At 39.8% G+C, this 18,495-nt stretch overlaps 1 protein-coding gene across 2 annotated transcripts; it reads left to right on the top strand.

Annotated features, from left to right (window-relative positions):
* On the top strand, positions 1–17,352 carry LOC126049254 (serine/arginine-rich splicing factor 5-like). Of its 2 annotated transcripts, none has more exons than XM_049825324.1 (8): positions 1–138; positions 2,521–2,659; positions 6,272–6,342; positions 7,116–7,202; positions 9,522–9,594; positions 13,695–13,768; positions 14,744–14,854; positions 15,826–17,352. In XM_049825324.1, exons 2-8 carry the CDS (start codon positions 2,534–2,536, stop codon positions 16,115–16,117), a joined length of 834 nt encoding a protein of 277 aa, XP_049681281.1. In that variant the 5' UTR covers positions 1–138; positions 2,521–2,533; the 3' UTR covers positions 16,118–17,352. The 2 variants fall into 2 exon arrangements, with proteins under 2 accessions (XP_049681281.1, XP_049681283.1); XM_049825326.1 differs by lacking the exon at positions 1–138 and adding an exon at positions 313–515.
* The last annotated feature ends 1,143 nt before the right edge of the window (positions 17,353–18,495 follow it).

Here is an 18,495-nt window from a genome sequence, read left to right as displayed (position 1 = left end):
GTCGGGCGTTGGCGGTTGCGCAGCATCCGTTGGGGGCGCGCGGCGGTGTCGGTCTCTCGTAGGAACAAGGCAGCCATTGCCGCCGCGGCCGGCGAGAGCGGCTTCCTCACGGCCCGCGGGACTCAGCGCTCGGCGACGGTGAGTGGCTGCCGCCTCCTTGGCTCGCTCGGTGGCGGGAGGGCCGGGGGAGGGTCGGGCGTTGGGCTCCGAGCGGGGATCTGGCAGCCGGGCCCCGCTGCGGGGCGGGGCGGACCGGAGCGGGCCGGGCCCGGCCCGGCCTTTCTTGCGGCGGCGCCGGGCGGAGGGGAAGGAAGCCGCTCGCGGAGGCCTCGCTGGCGCCGCCGGGCCGGGCGCTCGGCCGGGGAGCGGGGGGGCCGCCGGGCGTTGGGTAATCGAGGCGCGACGGCAGCGGGCGGCGGAGGACGCCGCGCTTCGTGGCGGCTTCGCGGAGGGGAGGAGGGCTGACCCCGGCTGTTCTGCTGCGAGGGATGGCTGGGAGCCGGCGGGGTTCGGAGGTGAGCGGGTGTAAATGCTTTCGCGTCCGCCGCGAAGAGCCGGAGGGGCGATCGCCGGCTGGGTGGGCCTCGGCCTCGGCGGCGGTGAACCCGAGGAGAGGGTCCTCCCGCCGGGGGGAGGCGGCGAGCCTGGCGCAGCCCCGTCCCGTCGCGACTTCTCAAAAGAGCGAGCGAGCGAGCAGATGGTCGTTCGCTGCGGGCCCGTGCTTGCCGGGTGCTCTTCCGACGGCGTGTGGTGTCGTGGGAGCCACCGGTGAGCAAACGCGGTTGCATTGTGCTAGGAACAACGTGTGAAGCTCTGCGAGTGGCAGGTGTCGGTGCAGACTCTCGCGTCCATTGTGCTCCCTGATGTTTGAGTAAATAATGCATGGGCAGATCGTTTGCACCCCATAGTTGTACCTGTGACAGTTTCTCAGGCAGCCGGTTCCATCCAACCCGCCTTCATTTCCTTCCGTGATTCCTCTCCTCCCCACCTTGTTTTTCTGGAACTAAGAACGAAAAGCATTGAACAGCAGGAACGCAGTCGTTTTAATCTGTCAAATCTGTGTCGCTCCCAAAATGAGCGCTGTTGCCAGAGTGACCGTTCTTGCCGTGTTTTAGAGCACATAGTTATGTAAGTCTGTCCTGCCTCTGCAAAGGCCTGTCTTTCCCTTAATACCAGCTGCTGGCTTTGCCAGTGTTTGTGTAGTAAGGGTGCATCAGGGAAGCAATCTGTCGGAAAACTAGCTGCTCTGCGAGGAAGCTGAATCAGTCCTCTGAGCTGGATTTCCATGTGGGCATAAAAACGCAAGCGTGAGCACAAAGGAAGGAATGGTTACAAAAGGCAGCATGGTAAGGGAAGCACAAAACTTTTCGCGTGAAAGCGGTTAAATAGCCATCACCTCAGATCGTGGTTGGGGGACGGTTTAGGCTAATCTAAGTAAGTGCTGTCACACTTCTACCTCTCGCCTGGTAAGAAGTCCAGTACCTGGTCTTCCAAAGTTCTGGCACTCCTCTGATGGCAGATTGAGCCCAAGTAAAGAAACTAATCAATAGAAACCTAATGGGTGTTAACACAGAAGGTAAATCATGCTAATACTGCACCCAAATTGTCTTGAACTACTTTCACAGCTAACCGATATGTTGTCAGTTTGCTCTGTCTGCTTTACAACCTAGTATTGTAATACAAGATCACATTGTATTTCCTCTCCTTAGGGCTTGGATTCTTTGGTTTTTGTATGACAAGCAGCTCACTGAGTGAGCCAAATAATTAATATTTTCCAGTTATAAGAACTTAATTTCTAAATCGCATAAACTGAAAAAGTGACATACTCAAGGTAAACACTGGAGCTTCCATAAAAATATCTCAAATTATCTATCCTGGATCAGTAGACAGTTTTGAAAATCCAAATATCTGAAATAGCCTTTGTTTTTGCCATCATTGAAATCTCATAATAACAAAATGTTTTGTCTTCATAACTTGATAGACTGTTAAAATAAAGTACTTTGTGGTTCGTACAAATAATTTGATGACTACTATTTATCTTTTGGATGCTAATACAACTTTTATTGCAGCAATTCTTTAAGGTGAAAGCAAAAGCTTGAGAATGTTTTATGTTGTTATTCCAATAATTAGGATAACAGTTTTGTTCTTTTTTTTTTTTTTTAACTGCTGTTAGCCCAGTAAATTCATCTTGGAGCTTATAGAGTGGGTTTTTTTCGTGTTCTGTGATACAAAAGCCTTGTTAGTCTAACAGCAAACAAAACGTTATTTTAGATACAAGAAGTCTTTAGGTTATATGACTAAAAAGGACAAAACTAGGGGTTCTGCGTAGGTTCTGTTAGAAGTCAGCAGTATAAGATTTTCTCACTTCTCTGACTATAGCAAATTGGATTTTTAACATATATACCTGGAGAACAATAAAATCAAATCCTATTTAACCGAGATTTCTGAGATGCGAAAGTGGTCTTAATCACTCTATTTTAAGTTTGTTAATCTAATAAACAGTGCTGTTTTCCTTCTTAGCATCAACCTTAAGATGAGTGGCTGCCGTGTCTTTGTTGGACACTTAAGCTCACGCGCTCGGGAACGGGATGTGGAGAAATTCTTCAAAGGGTATGGACGCATACGAGAAATCCATCTAAAAAATGGATTTGGATTTGTGGTAAGTAATACATTGTCTTCCTTTCTCTTGCTTGCAGGTACTCGCCTTGCTAGGTTGATGTCAAGGAAGGGAAGATGCTTAAGAGAATAATAGTTCCAATGGAAATGGAAAATATTAATATACATTTCAGACTGCTTTTCAGATACTGGGATTACAGTTTTACCTGGTTTTGGCCAGGTTTTGCTCAAAATCTTGGTAATATTCTAGCTGCATTAAATACATTGTCTGAACATTAAATACATTGTCTGATCATAGTCTTCCATGAATTTAAATTTTATCCCTTATGTCTGAAGACAGTATAAATATCCTGTTACGGCATTACAAAACTTGGCAAAGTCTTGACCTGGAGAAGAGTTTATACAGAACCATTTATGTTCCTCTCTCACTCCTTCTAGTCTGCTTGGTCATCTCTCTGAATAATGGCCTGACATAAAAGCAAAGTGGTTGGATAAGACAACAGGTGTAATAGGTGCTTGCTCTTGGATTTAAGCAGCACAGCTTTTAAATCTTCTGCAGCTAAAGTTAGGCATATTCACCATCAATATATGTTCACAGGGCGTATGTGTCTGTCAGACTAGTAAATGAAATGCACAGTTCATTGGATCTTAGTTTCCTACCACTGCTTTCTAAAGCTCTACACTCCTAAACTGTTGTCCAAATTTTTACACCTTTACAGGTTCCCAAGTTGACTCAGGATCAGCCTGTTTCTTAACTATTATCTCCTGAAAAATGAGAATTAGTTGTTCTGCAGCACTGAGTTCAAATTGGAAAGGTTGATGATGCTGCCCTCGCACTATGGCAGGCTTACTTGCCATTCATTCTGCCAAGATCAGTCCCTTGGGTGAAGCTATGGGAAAAGAAAAAAAAAAAACAGGCTTTCCCTACTTTAGTTTCATTGAAGTATTACTTCTTGACTTGTACACATGCTTGTTCCTGATTGCCCTGCAGTATGAGCTACTTCTTGTTGACTGCCAGTAGGTAAATACCTGCCAGTAGGTAAATACCTGCCTCTTAAAGTCTGGAGGTAAATGGCCGATCTAGATGTGAGCCTGAGTTTATTTAGTGCATCCTTTCCAATTGCTGCTATTTCTCAAGTCACCTTTCCCTGAGTGTTCCTCTTCTCTTCTTGGGCAGGGCTGTTGACTCATTCAGGAACAACTTCTGCTCAACTCGCACATGAGTCAGCCAACCCTCCTTCCTCTCTTCTACAGTTCCTAGGCAGAAGCATTTTCTTTTCAGAGCTCACTAATAAGCTTGAATAATTGCCCCGTAACTCTGTCTAAAAAATATAGTTGTTCTCATGATGAAGAATTTTTTCCTTACGTCTGAGCAAGATTTTCCCCCCTTTACCTGTCATCCCATCACTGTGCACCCACATGAGGAAAGCACTTGAGTCATCTCTGTAACTGTGTTTTAGGTTTTGGAAGACTCTGACTGGATCCCCTTTGAGCTGCCTTTCTTCAGGCTGAACAAACACAGCTCACTCAGCCTTTCTTTGTTCTCCAACCTTCTGATCAGTTTTGGTGGCCCTCTGCTGGTCCCACTCCAATTTTTCAGTCTCTTTCTTGAGCTGGAGGGACCAAAACTGGACACATTGTTGCAGGTGTGGCCTAACAAATGCCAAGTCGGGTGGAATAATCACATCCCTTGGTCTGCTGGCTGTACTCTTACTGATGCAGCCCAGGACACAGTTTGCTTTCATTACAGCAAGGCCACACTGCTGACTCACACTTAGCTGACTCTCCACAAGGATTTCCACGTCCTTTTCAGTAGAGCTACACTCCAGCCACTCAGACCCCAGCCTGTTCTGCTGCTTAGGATTATTCTATCCCAGGTGCAGGACTTCACATTTATCTTCCATTAAAACTTGTGATTCTTGTCGGCCTAACCTTTCAGCCTATCAAGGTCTCTGTGTGGTAGTTATTCCTTCTTGTGTATCTGTTTCTCCTCCCACTTTGGTGTCAGCCACTAAATTGGTGAGGGTGCTCTTGGTCCTGTCATCCAGATAATTTATAAATACATTGAATAGCATTATCTTTTGCGGTACCCCACTGTCATGGGCTGTTGGTTCATCTTTGGTTTTGGTTATTTAAAATCTGTATTTATAAAATCTTTTAAAAAACCAAGTGATTTTGATTGAACATTGTTGTAGTGTTGAAAGTATGTTTCATTGTGCTTGACTGAAATCATTGCGCTTGACTGAAATCATTGCTTGATCTTTGAAACTAATTATATTTACTTAAATTTTGTAGACTTCAGTGCAGAACATTTTCAAACTTCAGACCATAAAGCTAGTATGTAAAGTGAGACAGACTTACAGATGTTCAGTTTGTTAGGAACTAGCTGAAATCATGGGAGTTGTAATTGCTAACTATTGATAATCTTAAATGCCAGGCCTAAATGAATTTTCTCAAGATAATTTTTGCATCATCATGCAAGGATGTGTGACGGTTCACTTGGTAGTGAAACAGATTTCAGTGCAGAAGGGGGAAGGTTGCTTAAGCCAGTATTGCTTCTGAAAAGCTGTTTGTAGTTATGCAAACGCTTTCTTCAACTAGAGAAGCTTCTTTGTTGTTCTTTGCTCTCAAGCTGCAGTTCCACAATTTCTTTTCTCCATCCACACTGTTGGTTCAAGCAGTCCCTACCCAGCTGCTTGTTCTCACTGCTTTATTTATTTCCTTTCTTCCCTTGCCTCTCATGGCGTTACCACAGTTGTTCAGCCACATAAGGAACCTACCTGGGACGCTGATCTAGTTGAAAAATAACACTGTCTTTTTCACCCCACCTCCTGCACGCAGTGTGCTGTTTTTCATCTGGATAGGTTTCTTGACCTAGTTTCCTGCAGAGCTGTACAAACAGCTTTGCCAAGAACCAGTGGGCTGGATAGTGGGCAGAGGCTACTTGGGCTGACTAAAGCAGCATTGCTGCCAAAAGTGAAGCAACAGATTCCGTTGCAGCAGTATATGGAATTGCATATTATAGCTGATCCAGACCCACAGGTGGCCACTGCTGAAGAGGGGCTTATGTTTCTTACTCTTCTTACACAGGTACCTTTTTGCCAGACTAGTGACCTGAATTCACTCAGAAAAAAAAATGAGAAGGGCTTTCTTTCTGGTTTACTCTTTCTTTGCCAATTCAGTAAGAGTTGAATCAGCCCCAGAATTCTTAAGAGGATTTTGGGAGTGCACAGCTCTCCTGCTTTTGTTTGCAGTTGATCAGCTTGTGCTGTTATATAGGATTTCCCTGTATGTAGGGTTGTGTTTTAAACTGTATGCCTTGAAGTAGTCCCACCACTTCTCTCCCCAAAAGTAGTTTAGACATTTCTGTAATAAACCAGGTCATTTAATTAATTAATTTTATATAGGTCCTGCAAATAGCTATACTGAAACAACTGAGGAAGGCAAAAGGAGTTTGCAGGGTGGAGGGAGAAGAAATGATCATGAATGGGAACATCTTGGTTTTCAGTCATAAATGTACTAGGAGTCGGCTTCCTTGATCAAAGTTCTGGCTGATACTTGCTGCAGAAGTGTAAAAATTATAAAGAAAATGTGTTTTCTAGCATTTGAGTATGCTATGAGGGAAAATACTTTTTTATTCCTGTTTTCTTTCTAGGAATTTGAAGACCACAGGGATGCTGATGATGCAATTTATGAACTAAATGGTAAAGAGTTGTGTGATGAAAGGTAAGCGTGATACCATAATTCCCTTAAGAACAGCAGAAGTGCTTTGTGTTCAAATACGGTGCATTAGCTTGTGCTCTGACACCTGTTTCTTGTGGCTCTGTGATGGGATACACCTTCTATAACTTTAGATAAAGAGACTCATTGGGATCCTGGCTACAGACTTACATAAGGCAAAAATAGTTTGGGGCTGGACGAGGGGTAGCTGACGGTTTTCTCCACTTCTCCTTAAAAGCTAACTCAAGGTCTTCTCACTAGAAATATTAGTAAAAATGAATTTAACTTACTTATTTGCTATTTATCTGTCTGTTGACTTCAGAAATTAAGTTGATGATAGCCTCTCATAATTTGGTGTTTTGCCCTTCAGTTTGCAACAATGTGGACTATAGTCATTGTACGTTGCAGTAATTTTTGTTTTGACTGTGGAAGCTGGGTTTGTGTCATTAGGTTGTTGTTACTTATTTTGGTAGTCTTTTCCCTCTGTGATTACTCTTGGGTTCTGGCTGAGCAAATTTAATTGTTTCAATCTGAATTACAGACCCATGACCATTTTCATGATAGTCTGAGGGAGATGAATGAGACAAGAGAATACCACTGTTCTGGCTCTTTAAGAAATGCCAGTGACTGTGTTATAAATCATTGCGTGCAAGGGCAAGATAATTCTTGTTCATGCACATGTGCTTCCAGTTGCAAAAGATTTAAGTCACTGTCAAATACTTGAAGTTTGTGTTTTATTTTTTGTTTGTTTGTTTGTTTTGGTTTTTTCCTATTGTAAGGGTTACAATTGAGCATGCTCGAGCCCGAAGAGGAAGGGGCAGATTCCCTCAACGGTTCAGTTATTACCAGTCGCAGAGTGGATCTAGGTAGGTGGTCTGGACTCTGTTTCCTACAAACACAGTAACTGAAGAACTGTATGGAAATGCTGTTTTCTTCTTGTGGTTGGATTTAGAGATCCAGCTCTGTTTCCTTGTATAGCTTCACGAAAGAACTTATGTTCTCAAACCTTGGAGGTCCATTACTATTATTTACCTCCTCTGGCTGAAGAGAATGTGGATTTTAAAGCAGTTTAACTGGCTCGCAGAGGTTCACAAACCTGTTATGAAATGCTCCCTCTCCATGTTGTAGGCACTACATTGGTCTTGCTTCCTACTGTTGTGTAAATGATGTGAAGGAGTAATGCTGCAGTTGGATTGGCTGTTTTTAAAGACTAAGTCAAGAAAAATGCCAGAGCTTCTCTGCTGAGGCTTTTGTCATTAAACTGAGCTTACAGGCTAAGTAGAATTATTGTAGAATAATAGTTCAAGGTATTTACCATCTAACCAAGCTTTCACATTTCCAGTTGTATGGTTATCAAAATGCTTACTTCAGCACAGCATACAAAAGGAACTGTATTTGAGAAACAATGCTAGGACACAACATACTAGCATGTGAGAAGTGTTTAAATACCAATTGACTAAGTTTGCTGACCAAGCAGGTGCCTTGCTGAAGGGGAGCCTCTGTCTGACAGTGGAATCTGAAAAATGGGATGTAGCTCATATCTAGAATACCTGTAGTGGACATACAGTATTTGTGAAGTTGTTCACTTTTAGCGATTTGAGCCAGTGATGAACCTTATGCCAACTTGCAGTGGAGCTTGTGAAAGTTCTGCAGATTTGCATATATTCCACCAAACAACTACAAATTACATCTTTGTACTTTTATATCTACCTGTGTGAAGTAAGTATGTATGGAATAATTTACTCTGTAGAAACATTTATAGCTGTGGCCTATGCAGAGTAGAGTTTGGAAGAAAGACGAAGACTTAACTGACATAAACCTCTGCATTTGTTTCAAAGTCAGAATTGCTGCCAATTACAAACCAGTGTCTGGAACATCTAATTTGCATATGCAAGTATGCTAATTAGATTATTTTTTCTTTAGTGGCAGTAACCTTGATGCGGTATAATTGGTCCGAGGTCCAGGCTAAAAGTGGACTTTTAAAGTAGGAAGTGTGATTGAAGGTCGTGGGCATCTGACGTTGTAGTCATGTTCATGACGTCAGACTGCCGATGCCAGACAGGAAGAGACTGCGGTTTGCAATAATGGAAAAATGAGACTCAGCCTGCCAGTTTTGGGACTCTGGGACCTCTGTTTAAATGCCTGGAAGATCTGGATGTTCTGAAAAAAATTGGGACACTTTGAGGTATGCACTGAAATGAAATTGCCTATGCTTCAGTGTACAAATCAATACGCACAATTTAGGATTATGTTTCTATGGGAGGAGAAGATGAGAATAATTTTCTCTAAGGTCAGTGTTCTTGATTCTTGAATCTTTTTGTAGTAATACGAAGTAGTGCCATTGTTAGAATCCTGCATTACTTATCAAAAGGCTGGCATATCTTTTTCCATAGTTCTCAGATCCCTTTGAATTCAGAATGACTAGGATTGGGAACAGAAATGACCTGCAAGGACAGTATTCTTTCCAGATGTCTTACTCTTTTCTGTATGAACATTTTCACACCACATTTTCGTTTTTGAGAGGGTCTTTAATTTTTGGTTAAGTGAACAGCATTGGCTTTCATTCAGGAACTGTAAACTGCCACTGTTATTTCAGGGCAACCAGTTATCTAGCTCTCATTTTACTAAAATAAGAATATTTCTACCCACAAAAATACCTAATACAGGTTGTGGAGGCATTTATGAATATTAACAAGTGATTCGGAATTTAGAAGCATAAACTAAGATGCCTTTGAATTGTGCTGTCTGTCTCCCTGACATGAAACAGAATTTATCCTACCAACTAAAAAAAATTTTTAGAAGTTGCCCTTTACATGAATAACCTCCAAAACGGTATGTGTGAGCCAAGCCTGTCAAATACCATAATTAGAATAATTCTCTTTACATTATTTTCATTCTACTAGGCACTTATTTCAGTGTATTTAGAAAAAATGGCAGCTATATTGACTGCCTTGGTATAAAGTTCTTCATCAAAATCCTTTTTAATCCCCTTGTAACAGCTCTCTTCTTGTAGTGGACTCTTAAATATATCCTTGACTAGGGAGAATCAAACTGCAGTCCAGCAACAAGGAAAATGCTTAACTCTCTCAGCAAACTATAGAAAACATCAGATTTCTTAAGTTCTAAATTTCTTACGCTGGAAACTTTTTCGTTTGTTTTTTTTTTTCCCCTCTGAACTCTTCTAGCCGGTATGGACCTCCTGTTCGTACTGAACACAGGATCATAGTTGAAAACCTTTCATCCCGTATCAGCTGGCAGGTGAGTTAACATCTTACCTTCTTTTTTTACACCTTATTTTCCTACCCTGGAAGTAGACTGCTCTTAGGCTAATTTCTTAATAAAGCCATCATAAATATTTAACCCAAGTAAGAAAAAAAGGCAAAAAGCTTCAGTAATTGCTAAAAATTACCATTCAAACACTTACAGAAGTCTTCTGTTTCACATCTGTGTGAATAGTTCTATAACTAGATTTTGTAGTTGGGAACTGATAAAACTTTTGAAATCTCTAGATTGTTTCTAAATTATTGAAGCATAGCATCCATGCAAACTATGTCGTCATTTTGTATTGTTATACCTAGAAGTGCATGCCTTTGTTTTGAGTGAATTTTATGATCTTATGTTTTGCAAAGTATTTTTGTGACATGATGCATGATGAGAAGTCTGGTAATATGTCATTAATAAAGGGAATCTTAAGAAAGCTACTGTGTAAAGTATGGTTGCTGTAGATACTTTTAAAAAAACTCAAACTTTGAGTAATTGTGTTTTGAAGCTTTCTTACCACCTTTCTTAATTATTTTTGCACGCCTTGCTTATGTTTTGCTAATCTTTAGCTGGCTTTTAACAGAATAACCATGAAGTAATTCCTTTAGTTGTGTTCTGTGTAGTATACAGTCTATAGAAAGTTTACTTTTTAAGGGCATAGCAACAGATGCTATTTAGAAAAGGTGAGTGAATGGTGGAGTTCAGTCTTGTTCATTAACCTTTATATTTTTTGAATAAAGAGACTTTAATTACTGTACTGAAAGATGCAGTAGAACACGTTGAATGTTCAAAGCCTTGGTCTTGCAGCTAAATCCGCATGAGGAGGCTGTTTGGCTTGCCTGGAGCTCCGCTGATGTGTTTCATAAGAGCTTGGGTACAGTCCATGCAGATAAACAGTTGAACTAGGTTTGTTTATCTTCTGCATGACAGGTTCAAAAGGTTCATAATTGTACAGTTGTGTTAATTATTGAATAACTAAAAAAACAACTTCTGAGTTGATGTGATGAGCAAGTGGATTTCATCTGAGTATCTTCTGGGTATGCTATGCAGTTATGTATATGAAGAGATTGTTATAGAACACAATGCTTGGAAATGACAGTAGGGACCAGAGAAGTAAGCTAGAATGGAGCATTAAGGAGAATAAATCCTGTAATGCTGTTTAGTGTTAACTTGAAAAAAAATTTAATGTTTCTGTAACTTTATTTTACTTGTGAATATTTATAATGGCTTTGTGTGTACTTACCATTTTAGACTGAAGCCCACCTAATTCAGATCTCATACTGATGAATCTTTAGGATTCTAATTAAATGCTTAATGACTCTCTTAATTATATCATAAGTTAGCATAAGAGACTTTACTTCTTGATACCTGCCTAAATAGAAATCACTTGAAGCTAACATCCATATGCAAGCCTCATTTTGTTTTGGAGCTGTACTGCTTTGGTACTGACTAGCGTTTTAACTTTTAACTATGCTACTTACACAACAGATTAAAAGAGCTAATACATTAACAGTAGTGGCATTATTCTTCCTAACTCCTGAGCTTCTAGCAAGCACAATCAATATAGAACCTTGCTTTAAAACTTAACGCACATAATTTCATCTTTGGTGTGTGCAGATCCCTGTGCTTTGAGAACTTCTGTCTCCTTTAAAAGTTATTGTGCTGGGATGTTTAAAAAAACCCAAACCAACCAAACCACAAATAAAATTTTTGTTCAGATCAGTTTCCTCAAATTTTTGACTATATTGTTAGTAGATAATCTCATATCTAAGTAGTAGACAAACTATCAGAATTCTCCTTATTTAAGCAAACGTATTTCTGCATGTTCAGAGCTTTCCAACCACCCTCATTAGTTCTTCAGTGTCTGTGAATTTTCAAGCAGTTGGGAAAAGTAGATCTGTGTTACACGAAGATGTAATTTTTAATATGTGTTTTTCCTGTTTATGGTTGTCCTACACCTTATTTTCCTTTGCTGCTAAGCACAACAGGGTATTCTTGTGCTGTTTAAGGTGAACCAGAACAGTAAACTTAGGATAAAATTCAACTGTGCCACTGGTTAAGTAAAACCAGATAACTTTAAAACATTCCCCTAATAATAGCAAATACTCTGTTGAGCTTTATAACACATGCACACTTACTCTCTTTTGATCAATAATGTTGGCATCTTAATGATATTGACATTACTATTACAAATGATATTTTATGATGATGATCCTTAGGATTCAGCATCTAGTGTGGCAAGTCAGGGGGTGGAGGGGGGCTCAATTTTAAAGCCTAAAGTTATTGAATTAAAAAAATAATTATGTAGATTAACATTTTCTAACTTCCTTTTGACTTACCAGTCCTGGTCTGGTTAAGCTGTCATTGACTTGAGCAGAGCAAAAATTTTGTTCTTTTGGACATGGCATCCCATGGTATGGAATACCCTTTGGACAGTTTGGGTCAGCTACCGTGGCTGTGTCCCCTCTCAACTTCTTGTGCCCCTCCAGCCTTCTTGCTGGCTGGGCATGAGAAGCTGAAAAATCCTTGACTTTAGTCTAAACACTACTTAGCAACAACTGAAAACATCAGTGTGTGTTATCAACATTATTCTCATACTAAATCCAAAACACAACACTATACCAGCTACTAGGAAGAAAATTAACTCTATCCCAGCCGAAACCAGGCATCTCTAGATTGAGATAAACATACTGAGGTTGAAGTGTTACTTTTAATGGTGCTGTAGGGTCCATTTTTCATTTGCTGTTACGGTTTCTTTGTGTTAAGCACATGTGAAGCAAGGAAAATGTCTACTAGTTTGTGTATGCCAGTTTTTAAAATGATTGAATTTTAATTAAAAGATTAGATAAAACTAAGCCTTCTTATATTCTGTGGCAAATGTTCTAAAGTTTTTCTTGGCTTTTTGTTTTGTAGTCTTTTCTTCCTTAAGCATATTTCTAACCAAGTGCATTTTGAACCTCTTCTAACAATCTTGATTTGGTTAACCCTCATTTTTCTTGTGTGGAGCAAAAAGAAACAAAGACTTGGGGGTTTTCTAGTGGCTGAAATTCTAGGGTTTGGCCTGTTCTGAATTTTCCTTTTGGTTCCTATGACACTCCTGTTTTTTGGCGATCTAGATCTTGGTTTGCCTGGGTTTGATCTCGATTGGCTAGCACAGATCATCCTCGGGTTCTTTAGCCACTTCTGGAGACTGGAGACTATGTCCAGTGCTTTCAGGGCCCCTGGTACCTCCGTGAAGCATATTGCTATGAGCCATCACTCTGCCTTTCTCATGTAAGAGAGTTCCTCTTGGCCAGCTAGGTATTGGACAAGCAACTCTTTGCTTAAGGTACCTTCTTATATCATCTGCCACTTGTGGCATGTTGCGGTAAGTAGTCTGGGATTATAAAATACCAGATACTGTTTGGTAAAAGTACTGCTTTAACTTATACAAATGTTTAGCTTTTTAGTGACCTTTTACATTATTTGTTTGTACTTTATCCTATTGCTGAGCAAGTAATTTTACAGTGTCTGCGTGTTTAGCCTCTATTAAGTTAAATACAAGGGTGTCTATTGACGTGGCACTGCAGTGTGACAGATATTCAAGTGAAATATAAGAAAACTTTTCCCTTTATAAAATTATTAATTATATAGTAATTGCACCTTTCTACTTTTAATTTTGCTGTGAAGTTTGGGGAGGTGAGCATATAGAATGAATTTGTCTACATATATCCGCTTGTCATTTAAGTGGGCTGCTAGTCATGAAAATCTGCATTTAATACTATGTTGCTTTTCATCTGTTATAGTTCTGATTTTAGTGCATACATTGGTATTTTAAGTATTGCATTGTGTTTTCTTAACAGCTGGTTTTGGGATACAGGATTATTTTAAAAGCAGTATTTTATTCACTATAGTTGTAAAAATGAGGGATCCTTTCTATATGCAGCTGCTATTACACAGGCTGTTTCAGAAACTTTTTTCTGAATTATATGTATTTCTATACGTATAAAAATATAAAAGCATTAAGCAGTTTTAGCAGAGAAAGTTTTAGGGGAGTATTACTGGTAGCTGACTCATTTCTGTCCTGTTTAAGGCTAAAATGTTAACTTTTGCTGCAGGACTTGAAAGATGTCATGAGAAAGGCAGGGGAGGTCACTTATGTGGATGCACACAGAAACAACAGGAATGAAGGGTGAGTTCATTTTGTGTCTAAATCTGTACGATAACTGAAACTGTTAAAGGCAAGATTATCCTTGTAATATAGAAGAAATGAAACATAAATCTATGATGTGGCTTAGATGCTGAAATTTCTCCAATGCAAAAAAAAAACCACCAACAAACCACCAGAAACCAAAACACAAACAGTCAGTAAGTAGGAGTTCAGAAGTGGTATTGAACTCAGTCTGTACTCTCTGCCATGAAAACAATGTGTCAAAGCAGAAAGGGGAGGGAGAATACCTTTCAACAGTTGAGTTCTGCTGTCTTTAACTTAGAGTTATTTATGTATAATCATTTATGATCTGACTCCTGAGGCTAGAATACCTCCTGTCTGTGGCTGCTTTGTACTGGTTCAACAAAGTAATGGGAAATGAACATAACCAATCTCCATAAGGAATACCTCGTTGCCTGCTCTCCATTCTTAATTCTGCAGACTACAAAGGTCATGCGTAACAAAGCAGGAGAGAGGAAAGTATGATTATAGTGTCTGTGCTGGCAAAACAGTGCTCTAGGGCCAGTGCAAGCAAATGCAACTTAGACTTTTTTGAGGGGAAAACAAATTAAAAAACAAAGAGGAGATTTTTCTATTCACTGTTAAAAATCTAAATGGGACAGGAGAGTCTGCAAGTTTATTTTCTTTCTTGGACAGCTTTAGAATGCAATGTAGTGGAGGACTGAAAGATACTTCCTCAGCTGGTACAGGTTTATGTAGGTTCCTGGATTTTCTCCATCTCGTTGCAGATGAGAGTTCTGGTAATGTTTAAGAAGATGTGGAAGGTATGGATGGCTGTGACTGTTAGTGTCATATTTTCCTGTTAACCAAGTTAAAAATTAGCTTTCAGAAGATAAAACATCAAGCTGTGACTCAACAGATAGGAAAAGGCCCAAACTTGTTCTCCTTGCTTTTAAGTTTCTCTGAAACTTTGGTTTTTTTCCTGATGGTATACAGGGTTGTAGAATTTGCGTCTTACAGTGATATGAAGAGCGCACTGGAAAAATTGGATGGCACTGAGCTTAATGGACGAAGAATTAAACTGACTGAAGATCACAGAAGGCATAGGTATGTCACCTGACCTGATAAAATTCTGCTGAGAGCATGGATTTGGGTAGTATCGATGCCAAAGTTTTATTATCTAATTCTTTGGCCCCAAGCTAAATATCACTGCACAGAACCACTTTCTAGCAGTGTAAACAGATTTAGATAAGAACTAACTTGCTGAAAACAGGGTAAATCAAACACTTTCAGGTGAGAGTAAGGAACTTTTTTTTTAACAGTAGAACTTGGTATTAAATGAAAGGACTTCTAAAATAACTATGAATTTTGTTATTAAAAGCCTTTTACTTTAATGGAAAGCTGCTTCACAGTCCTGTGAAATGTCTCTCAGATAGTTGTGAAAGCCACCTTTTTCATGAAAATAAAAGAAAAACAGTTAGTTTGCTTGCATATATTCCCAAAGCAGTTCTGCCATTCAGTCATTAAAAAAATGTTAGCTGCGTCTCTCTCATGTCTCTCTTAAAACCAAATCCATTTCTTTTCATAAGAAAAGGGACGCATAACTAGAGAAGGTGTCAGACTCTCAGGCCTTAAAGTGTGCTGGTGTTCCATGCCTTTAGAGATTTTTTTTTAGCATCTTGAAAGAAACCCCAAACTAATTTACATGGGCATTTCTAGGGAGAATAAATGCAATGGGTATGAATTTTAATTTCTGTGCTTTTCTTGATAAATGGCTAAAAATCTGTTGGTCTCCTCCCACCTCTGCTGGGAGGAAAGTGTCTTTTATTAGGCAATTCATGTTTTGCCAAGCTAGCAGAGAATGTCAAGGCTAGCAGTTCCTGCTAACCTTGGCCTAAGAAGATACTGTTGTGATGGAGCATAACAGAAATGTAGCAGCACTCTGAAATAACTGAATGCTGTGCAAAGCGCATTCAGATGTTCACATGGATGTGCTGTGCATACAAAGTCATTGAGAATTTAAATTGAGTATTTTAAATTTAGTAGGAGGTAAGACTACAGCTTTTGTGTTTCTCTAGAAGCAGATCTCGATCAAGGAGTTACTCAAGATCTCGCAGCAGGTCCAGGTCTACAGGATCTTCCAGATCGGACAGCCGGTCCAGGTCCAGGTCAAGATCAAGGTCCAGGTCCAGGTCCCGATCTCGATCCCGGTCCCGATCTCGATCCCGGTCTCGTTCTCGCAGTCGTACACCTAAAAAGAGTTACTCCCAGAAGAGCCACCGCTCCAGCTTGCTAGCTTCTTCCCCATCTCCCTCCTCTTCTAAAAGAAAATCTCGATCTAGATCGAGCTCTGCTCATAGCCGTAGTTAACCTGCTCTTAGAGATGTATTAATGCGTTTAATTTGATTCAGGTTTCTTGAAGACTTGAGACAAATTATACATGAGAACTGGGAGGGGAAGAGTTAACATGACGAAAGGGTAACCTCCTCTTACATTGCCAAAGTGCCTGTCATCAAATAGGCCATCTCTGTGAGGAGGGGCTGTCAGCTTTCTCCTTTCAGTGAAGTCTGGAGTGGGAAGTCTTTTTTATTTTTTTTTCCCTGCTATTAGTAAACATTTCTATCATAGATATATTATGTACACATAATGCTGAGGTAATGGGATGAGACAATACGCTGCTTTCTCCCTCTCTTGTCCCCCACTTTCCCCTCCACCTCCAAGGCCTTTGACTTCCAAAATACTACATTAGCTTTTGTCCTTGGTATTGAGTCCGAGAACAGGAAGTATAGATTTTATTCCTTTAAGGTTCTGTGGCTACTTTTCTGTATGAAAATGAATGGACCAGCTGAATTTAGTTTAGAGTTAACTTTTTTACCCCATTGCTTGGCTTGACAGGCTGTTTAAGTTCCAGCTTTAAATGACCTTGATAATATGCTTAATTTGCAACAGACTTTCAGGAATACACATTGGTCAGTTGAATATTGCTCATTTGGATAGTGAATCAATACAATGTTAAGCAGTAATGAAAGCTGGATTTTCCTGTTAAAATGAGACATACCATCCAGATGTCCGGATTATTGGGAATCCATTATAATAATTTTCCAGTAATTCACTAGTATGTGGTATTGTACGTAGAGGCCTTATTTGACAAGTGACTCCATAAAACTGCACAGAAATGTCAATATGCATGTCCATGTTTTTGATGTTTATAAAAGTGACATAGCTTTCATACACACATTATTCAGTATCATACTTTTGGGTATGACTAGCAATAGTCTTGATGGAAAGGAAGGTTATTTTAGTAATGACAGCAGGAAAAAATTCCCAGGAAAAGTGTAGTCAGTTGTGACAGAAAAAGTAAATCATGTTAAGGCATAAAGAGGATAACTTCTTTAAATCTCCCGAATGCACAGTTATTTTGATTAATAGAAATTTCCACTGCAAATACTGTTCGTTCTTATAATTTGGAATTAGATTTATTTTTTTTTTAACTTCTGTATTGTTCAAGAAGGGAAATGTTTTTGGAAAAATATGTAAATTAATCCCAAAGTCTTACATGTGTTTAAATGTACCATTCCTAATAAAATAAAACCTTTTCTGGCTTACTTTGCCGTTTTGTTTAGTAATGTTGCTGTTGGCCACTTCTTGCAGTCTTGCAAACATGATCACAAGGAAATTTATTTGAAGGTGTACCTATATGGAAGCAAGTAAAATGTAAACTAGAAACAGTTACGACATATAAGTAACCAGATGCTGACTAGTGGGAGGACAGGATAGGATTTTACTGTCATGGCCATCAGCGGCTGTTTGAATGGATGGCAGATAGTAGTCTTTCTGCAGTCCTTGCAGACAGATTGGTGTGATACCTTCTTGTCCACCAGTTCAACAAAAGAACTGACAACTAAATGGCCATAGGTGTTGGAAACTTCCTATAGGTAAAATCATTTGTCGCTTTTGAAATACGGTTCCAGAGATTCTTATATTGCCCACACGACTTCTGTGCATCTGAGGCTTCAAAGCTAACACCCTTTCTAGAGCAAGTTACTGCTAATAATTTTCTTTGCATGTTTGGCTTGATGTGATCTGAATATGCTAGCAGTTCAGAAAGAACACAAGGAACAAATAGAAATCACTTTGCAGAGGAATCTTACTGGATATGACTCTGTTGGAAAAGCTGGTGTATATTCAGCTGTGTTAAATGTCAGTGTTGCTTGCTTTGCTAAATTTGTTAGGCTACCAAAAAACCTTCCCAAAATGTCCACTGCCTAGCCTAGTACCTTTGAGATTGGCAAGTGCAATATCAGAGACCTTGAATGCTTCTGACCACGGCATTCTTACCTTGCAAATTGTTTAAATATAGAACTAACATAGATCCTGTGAATTTTATTGATTCTTTATTGTACAACGTCATTTCCCTTCCATAATTTTCAGTCAGCAGTGGCAACAGTAAGATGAATATAGACCAAAAGCCAGCCTCCCCTTCCCCCCTGACCACCTTGAGGTTATAAGCAAGTTTATAATTGTTGTTGTGATTGCAGTCATAAATACATACAGCTTATTTCTGAACCTAGAGCCCAGTCTACCCATAGATTTGTATTGCTATTAATACTGGTTAGAAGTACATTTTTTTTTAACTTATTTTAAATTGTATGATTGAACTGATAGCGGTTTAGTATAAACACCTATGACAGTATTTCTTTTCTGTGCTGGCGTAGTAGCAGTTTAAACATCTTTGCCAGCACTGTTGC

Source organism: Accipiter gentilis, chromosome 22, assembly GCF_929443795.1.
Source record: "Accipiter gentilis chromosome 22, bAccGen1.1, whole genome shotgun sequence".
NCBI classification, from domain to species: Eukaryota; Metazoa; Chordata; class Aves; order Accipitriformes; family Accipitridae; genus Astur; species Astur gentilis.
This window is presented reverse-complemented; position numbering and strand designations above follow the sequence as displayed.